The 7,956-nt window shown below is 28.2% G+C and overlaps 1 protein-coding gene across 1 annotated transcript; it reads left to right on the forward strand.

The window, feature by feature from the left end:
• The first annotated feature begins 2,489 nt into the window (after window positions 1-2,489).
• LOC120069030 (thaumatin-like protein 1b) lies at window positions 2,490-7,398 on the forward strand. The gene is made up of 4 exons (XM_039020689.1): window positions 2,490-2,547; window positions 3,140-3,523; window positions 4,391-4,706; window positions 7,029-7,398. Exons 1-4 carry the CDS (start codon window positions 2,490-2,492, stop codon window positions 7,165-7,167), a joined length of 897 nt encoding a protein of 298 aa, XP_038876617.1. The 3' UTR covers window positions 7,168-7,398.
• The last annotated feature ends 558 nt before the right edge of the window (window positions 7,399-7,956 follow it).

Below are 7,956 nucleotides of genomic sequence, written 5' to 3' on the forward strand. Positions count from 1 at the left end.
GGTTGGATTTTAAAATTGTTTGTTTAGAAGTTTTTCTATATTTCAGTGTAAAAACGTGGAATGATGTTTATTTAAAGTCGTTTTCCTTGACTTTGTCCAATTTTAATAGTTCAAGAGAAGTAGAGTTATTGTCTTAAGAACATAGACTTGCAACAGTCTTGATAGTTTCCTGCATCTTCTATAGAGTTGCTACTTGTTGGGTTGAAATGTACACATTGTTGTCAGTATTCCTTTTTGGTGTATTTTAACCTTATTATTTGATGCTTACATAATTTTATATATTATTTCAATGTGATAGTGTATTCTAAGTTTGATATTTGATGATCACATAATTTTTTTTTTTTTATATTATTTCAATATGATGCTGATTCATTGGTGTCATAACATACTCAAGCATCACATATCCAATCATCAAATTGCTGGGAAATATCCTTATAAATTATGTATAAAGCTGAGTGCAACAACAGTAACTTAGGAATCCAATGCATGAAAACCAATCGAAAGAGAAATTTAGTAATGTTTTTGGGTTTGGTTCCCTAAATCCCAAATCCCACAAACCTAAAAATTTGGAGCCACCCCGGTTGGCCTCTCAGAGATCTGAAAAATCATGTGACTCTTAGTTTTGATGCATCAGCTACCTTCCAATAGGATGAAAGAATCCCCATATGCCCCTTGGCCTCTTTAATATAAATATATATATATATATATATATGTGTTTGACTTAAACCGATTTCACTTTTAGGAGCATTTATTAAGGTAAGAACTATGTTGAGATATTTAGACCTTAATTTATGTATTTATGCTATAATTGAGTTATCGGACTATAATTAGATTATCGTCATTTCTATAAATTACTAAATCTCAAGTTATATACAAGAAATTATTCAGTCAAATAGAGATATATTCTCGATCAATAGGTAAAAAATTTGAATGATGAATTACCTCTTCCATGAAGTTGAACTAGGAAATAAAAAGTTCCAATCAAATACTTGATCTCTTATAGATTTCTATTCTTTTAGATTAAATATTACTAAATTTGAGTAGTTAGATGCTAATCAAATATCACTCTTAAATGTCTTAGGTGTGACAAAGAGTGAATAAAAAGAGTAGATTTATATTCTTTTTAGGTTAAACAAATAATCTAACCGCTAAAACTTTTATGTTTTGGTCTATTAAGTTAAATTTTTTTAAAAAGTATCTAATAGATCTATAAACTTTCAATTTTGGGTTTAATAAGCCTTTGAACTATCAATTTTGAATCTAATAGGTCATTTTTAAAAGTAATGAATTGTTAGACATAAAATTGAATTTTGAGTTAACAGTTTCTAAATTTTTAAAAATTGTCTAATAAGTCAATTATCTATTAGATACGAAAGATAAAATCATATAATTTATCAGATATAAAATCAAAACTTCAGAACTTATTGGACACTTTTTAAAATCCAAGAACTTATTCGGCATAAAATTGAAAGTTTAGACAACTTATTTGACTAAAAACTAAACATTAGGTTCCATTTAGTAATAATTTGGTAACCATTTGGTTTTTTATTTTTGAAAATTAAGCCTATAGGCACTACTTTTACCTCCAAATTTCTTCATTTGTTATCAACATTTTACCGGTTTAAAAAACTACCCCAAATCTTGAAAACTAAAAAAAAGTAGTTTTTCAAAACTTATTTTTATTTTTGGAATTTGGTTAAATATTCAATCATTGTACCTAAGAAAAATGCAAATCATTGTAAGAAATAGAGAGGAAATAAACTTTATTTTTTTTTTTTTAAAAAAAACAAAAATTGTTACCAAACATGACTTTAGAGATTGAACTTATAATTTAACCAACATTTTTATATTAGTGCAACACTAAAAATATTTTCGTTAAAATAATATTAATGAATTTTTCTCTTCATATTCACTTTGTTCATTGTTTACAATAAAAAAACATTCAAGGATAGCATGATATAAGACCCATGAAATAAAATAAAAAAAATATTCGGGTGCATCTTGAGCTGCGCTTATCTTTGTGCAGTCTCACTCAATAGTCTAATCACAGTTTCCTATGTGACAAACTATTTTCTTATTCTTGGTAAAAATCTTTAATTTCTTTTATTTGATTGAAATAGACTACACCGGACTAATCCAAGTATTACTTATAAAATGATATATTACGTGTTATAAAAAAAGTATGTACTGAAATATTTTACGAGAACGCAGATATGAGATAGATATTAAAGAGGAGTCAAACGGAATTGAATGTGCATTAAAACAAACCTTAGATCTAAAGAAAATCAAATAGAGATTCTCTTTTGAATTATTTAATAATTGGGTTTAAGGGCTCAAACTTCAACAAAATTGAATCACCGTCCAAAAGTAGTAAAGTACAATAAAATGGTTTATTTGTGAGAGAGACCCTAAGATTTAGCCTCTCATCACGTGCCTTTCCCCTTCTTCTCTTCTATAAATTCCTTTCTCCACTTTCTTTTTCTTCTTCCATGGCTTCCATTTCTCCTTCTCTTTTTTCTCTCTTCCTCTTCTTCCCTTTCTTTTCAGGTATTTTCCTTTCTTTTCCTTCGTTTTATAGAGATAATTAAATGAAGAGCCAATTATATTTGTGTTTAAATATTTTAAAACTTTCATTTTTAAGATAAAACTTGAAACTTTTAACGTTCTTTTCATTTTTGTTTTCATTTTCTTTTTTCTCTTTTAAAATATCTATCTTGATTAATAACAATGTATTGACATTATATAAAAGTAGTTGATTAAAAAAAGTTGAATTCTTTGGGGTTTTATTTTTTCATTCCTTCTTTCCATCGATTTGTCTTTTAAAACCTTTAAATTTCTAAACCAAATGCATATTAAAGACTTGAAACTTGTACATAAAATCGTCACCACAATCAAAATCTCTAATTTTTAGGTTAATTTATACCACAATATATGGTAACAATTTTATACATAAGTTTCCATTTTTTTAAAAAAGAAGATTACAAGAAAAAAAATATAAATTAGCCTAAAAATAGATTTTCTGATTGGCTAATTTATGGTAATAAAAAAATTTGCTACATCAACCCCTTTTCTTGCCTTTTTCTTATTTTTTAATTATCACTATCGTTTATTTAATTAAATAAATTAATTTTTTTTACAGGTGTAAATTCAGCAACTTTCACTATTTTAAATCAATGTGATTATACAGTTTGGCCGGGAGTTTTGTCCGGCGCCGGTACATCACAGCTCTCCACCACCGGCTTCGTCCTGCAGACAGGACAGTCCAACGCCCTCACCATGCCGCCGGGATGGTCCGGCCGCATCTGGGGCCGCACTTATTGCTCCCAAGATGCCGCCGGCAGATTCTCCTGCATCACGGCCGACTGCGGCACGGGCACTGTGGAATGCAACGGTGCTGGTGCTACCCCGCCTGCCACCCTTGCCGAGTTCACTCTCAATGGTGCGGGAGGGCTTGATTTTTACGATGTCAGTCTCGTCGATGGCTACAACGTTCCTATGCTAATAACTCCACAAGATGGAACCGGTAACTTTTTAAATATTTAAATATCGACGTCCTAATTTTAGAAATATCTGTTAAGCCTATTAATATCATTAATAACTTATTAGAGTAAGAGATGTTTTCTAAAAAAGTGTAAAATAAAAGTTGATCATCAAATATTTTGGTTAATATAATTTCAATATTTATCACTTTTGATTTTTTACTTTTTTACTTTTTCTTATTTAGGTTATCATTTGGACATAACGTCCACTAAGTGTCTAATTCCAACACAAATTCTATGGTTTAAGTATGTTAGGATTTTTTTCTTTTAATAACATATTTGTAAAATCGAGGGTGGATCGAAAGTATTCGTAAAAATAAGGTAGATAGTTTGTTTTTATTTATTTCAATCTTTGTAAACGTTTAAAATCACATATCATTTCCGTTTATTTGAGAAACATAAATTACAAATATAACGAATCTTATTTTAAATCATGCAGGTTTATTATATTTTATTATAAATCTAATTCATTTTATGTTTAGTTTCTTAAGTTTTCATTCTCATTATTAGATGATATGATATTAAATTTACTTTCACTTGTTAGCTTAAGTTTTTGGATCAATCGACGATTTAAGATAATATTAGAGCATGTGGTACATGGAAGTCCTATGTTCAAGCGTTTATTTTCTCCCCAATTAATATTCATTTCCACTTGTTGGTGGGTCTTCTTCAGATAATGTGATATGATATGAAATTTATCTACACCTATCAGTTTAAGCTTTTTGAGTCAATCGGTAACTTAAGACTCACTCTTACCAATATTTTATCTAAGTGCTCTAATTTAACACTTAAACTAAAACCAAAAGAATAAATGTTGATGGCTAATGTTTTAAATACTTGCATGGAAGTAGGTGGGGGAAATTGCACAGTGATTGGGTGTGCGACAGACTTAAATAGCAAATGTCCAACAGAATTAAGAGTGGTGGCGAGCGATGCTGGTGGACAAAGTGTAGCATGTAAGAGCGCTTGTGGGGCATTTGGTGACGCTCAATATTGTTGTAGTGGTGATTATGGGAACCCAAACACTTGTCGACCGTCATCTTATTCAGAGTTCTTCAAGTCCGCATGCCCTCAAGCTTATAGTTATGCCTATGATGACGGAACTAGCACATTCACTTGCACTGCTGCCAATTACCTCATCACTTTTTGTCCTTCTCTTTCAACTAGGTGCGTCACTTTTTTTTTTAATCTCATTCTTTTTCACTATGTCAACTTCATTGTCACGATCATACTAATAAAAAGTATATCATATATTTTTAATATTAATATAGTAACAAGAACAATGATTTGTATGGTTTAATCAACCATAAAAAAGTTTGAAACTAGACCAAATACATGCATTATAAAATGAAACCGAACTATGACTACCAATAACAATTCGTAAGTAATAATTTTATAGTTTAAATACTATTTTGATCTTTATACTTTTGATTTTTGTTCTTTTTGGTGCCCGTGCTTTCAAAATATCCATCTTGGTCATTGTATTTTTACCTTTAGTTCATTTTGGATTTTCAAAAAGTGATTATTTTGATCCCTTGAAAAAATAAAGTAAAATGAAAATGAAGGGACTAAAATTGTGACTTTTTGAAAATATATGGACCAAAATCAACCAAAGTTCAAAATATAGGGACAAAAGGAATATTTTAAAAATAGTAATTTAAACATAATTTGTGAAAAGTTTTAATACTTTATAGATTTACTTTCAATTTTATGATTTTTTCCTTTATTTATTTTTTCAATGATAGCATCAATAATTATGCAGTATGGGCCTAATATGGGCAAATGTCATTTTCTTAGTTTATTTTGAATCTTATCATCTTTTATATATACAAAATTAAATGTGAAATCTAGAATAGTTGAAAAAATAATTATTTAATTTCCAATACTTTGTTATTCTCTTCTATTTATAGAACTATTATGGATTAACTCAGAAAAATTCAAAATTTAAAATCTATAAATATTAATCTTAGATATGAAAGCAAGCTGTGAAGGAAGGTAGTCTCTTGCACGAACAAAATTCCTTTTTTTTTTTTTTTTTTTTTTTTTTTGAGTTTGGAACAAAATTTTAGTTGACCTAAATTCTTTTGGTTTCATATGAAAGGTGGATGTGGTTTTATTTGAATTTTCTTTCATTTCCACCGTCCATTTAAAAAGAAAAAAAAAATTCAGGGTGTCAACTTTTTTTCCCTTTGATTGATTTTAGATGGTGATATAACTTAATTTAATCCTTGAATTTTCTAGAAAAATGAACAAATAATTGGAGCCAACTTGTTCATGTGTAGCATGATTTGGAATAAATGATCCATTTTGAGAAATAATTTTGAGATCCATAATTTAAGTGGTTAAGACTTTAGGGTTGTATTTAAATATAGAAAAATGAGCAAACTTATTTACAAATATAACAAAATGTTATAGTGATAGGCATTGATAAATATTTAAAATATTTTCAAAAATAATTATCCATATATAAATGTTTAAGAATTCCTATATCCAAGATAGGGTAACCTAAGTTTATAACAATAGTAGTTTGTAAGAAATAGTATTTCGTGAAAATAAGGTTTTTATTTTATTTTATATTTATTATTAGGAGTTGGTTGAATCTTGATGGTTAAATAATAATTTAGCCATAAACTTTGATAATTGTATTTGTGAGTATTTAAGGGTTTTTTTTTTTTCTAAAATTTAAAATTTAACTCTATTCTAATAATTTTTTTTTGTCGTTAACACCATTGTTTAAATGTTTACATGAGATATTAATTAGTCTAAAAATGATAATTTATCATAACATGACACAAGAGGAAACAAGCTCAAGAAATATTTTTTTTTTAAAAAAATTATTATTATTATTATTATTATTTAATAGCCACGGATGCCCGTTGAGCTATGAAATATGAGTCTTTATTTTATTTATTTTAATTTTGGCACAAAATGATATGGGTGGGCAAACTATGTTCTTTGGGCTCAAATCCACCATTAATTATATATAATAAGTTATTATATGATACCTAATTGTATATTTAATGTAAAAAAGAATATAACTCAATTGACATAAAATATGTATTATTAACTTTAAGGTCAAAGATTTTGAACTTTCGATCCCACATATTTTAAAAAAAATGCACATATTCTTAAAAGCTCAGGTAGTATACATTTTTAAAATTTAGTGACCATACACACATTTTTTCAAAATTTGTGGTAAAAAGGTAATTTCCTCATGGTTTTTGAAATCCAACACGTTGTAAAGATGTAAATATTCAAATCTCTAGTATTTGGTTAAGAGTATATGTCTTAACTAGTTGAGTTAAATCGTACTCCAAATAATGGTATTAATGATATCATTTTTTTTTTTTTTGAATTGATAATGATATGAACTTATCGTAATGAAAAACGAGAATTAAAAACTCAATTGATTTTTAAAAAGTTTATTTCTTTAAAGTGGATTTTATTGAAATTTTTTGGGTGTGATGAATAATGACTATGATTATGCAGTTTGAAATCATCAAACGGGCAGTACCCACGGGCAGTGGACGTCTCAAGAGTTGAGCTTTCGGGCAGACCGTCAACGTCAGTAGCCGTTATCTCCATCGTGACGGCAGCTCTAAGTCGGCGATTTTTGCGTCTCTTTTAAACCTTCACCACTCGCCATTGGGCCCATCGGCCCATTATTGGGCCCATTTAGCATGGAATTTTAGATAGATCCATGCACACATTTTTTGATTTTAGTTTTTGTTGTATAATGTATAGTATTAGATTTTGAGGTTTTTTTTTCTTTTTTTAAATTAAAAAAATCCTTTTTAATTTTGGGAAAATTCCAATTTTTTTTAAATCAAAATTGGCCTGTGCCTTTTCTAGAGGATAGATAGATAGGTTCCAAAAGGAAAAATGCCCATCTTATGGGAACATTTAACTAAAATATACTTATTCAAATCACTTTTCCTTTTACTTTAGTTTATTACGTTAATAAAAGAAGATGAATAGATGTTGAAATTCTATTTAAAATCATGCATTTTTTAATAAAACTTTCAATTTGAACAATAGTAATGACTTATAACGTCTTCAAAATGAGTATAGTTCAACTGATATAAAATTTGTCCTATCGATATTGAGATTAGAGGTTCGATTTTTCCACTCCACGAATTGTTAAAAAGAAAAATCCAATGACTTTTTGGCCAATTTTTAAAAATAAATATTACCCATATTATCAAATATCCAATGAATCAAGTATTCGATGGATATGACAATGAGTATCATAAATAACACAATCATTTCATATTATAATTAAAAAAAACACAAACATTTCATCCACTACTCTTTCTATTCTCCTTTTCTTGTTGCAAAATTTCTTTAAAAAAGCTTTGGAAAGCTGCCAATAGAAAAGACATTATATGTAAGGTTATAAAGCTTCCCTCCATCTCTC

This window comes from Benincasa hispida, unplaced genomic scaffold (assembly GCF_009727055.1).
Source record: "Benincasa hispida cultivar B227 unplaced genomic scaffold, ASM972705v1 Contig179, whole genome shotgun sequence".
Taxonomy (NCBI): Eukaryota; Viridiplantae; Streptophyta; class Magnoliopsida; order Cucurbitales; family Cucurbitaceae; genus Benincasa; species Benincasa hispida.

Excerpts from the sequence above, each read along its gene's own strand:
- LOC120069030 (XM_039020689.1), top strand. The coding sequence starts at position 2,490 with ATGGCTTCCATTTCTCCTTCTCTTTTTTCTCTCTTCCTCTTCTTCCCT. Across the intron at positions 2,548-3,139 it reads CTTCTTCCCTTTCTTTTCAG|GTGTAAATTCAGCAACTTTC; the intron begins GTATTTTCCTTT and ends TTTTTTTTACAG. Across the intron at positions 3,524-4,390 it reads AACTCCACAAGATGGAACCG|GTGGGGGAAATTGCACAGTG; the intron begins GTAACTTTTTAA and ends GCATGGAAGTAG.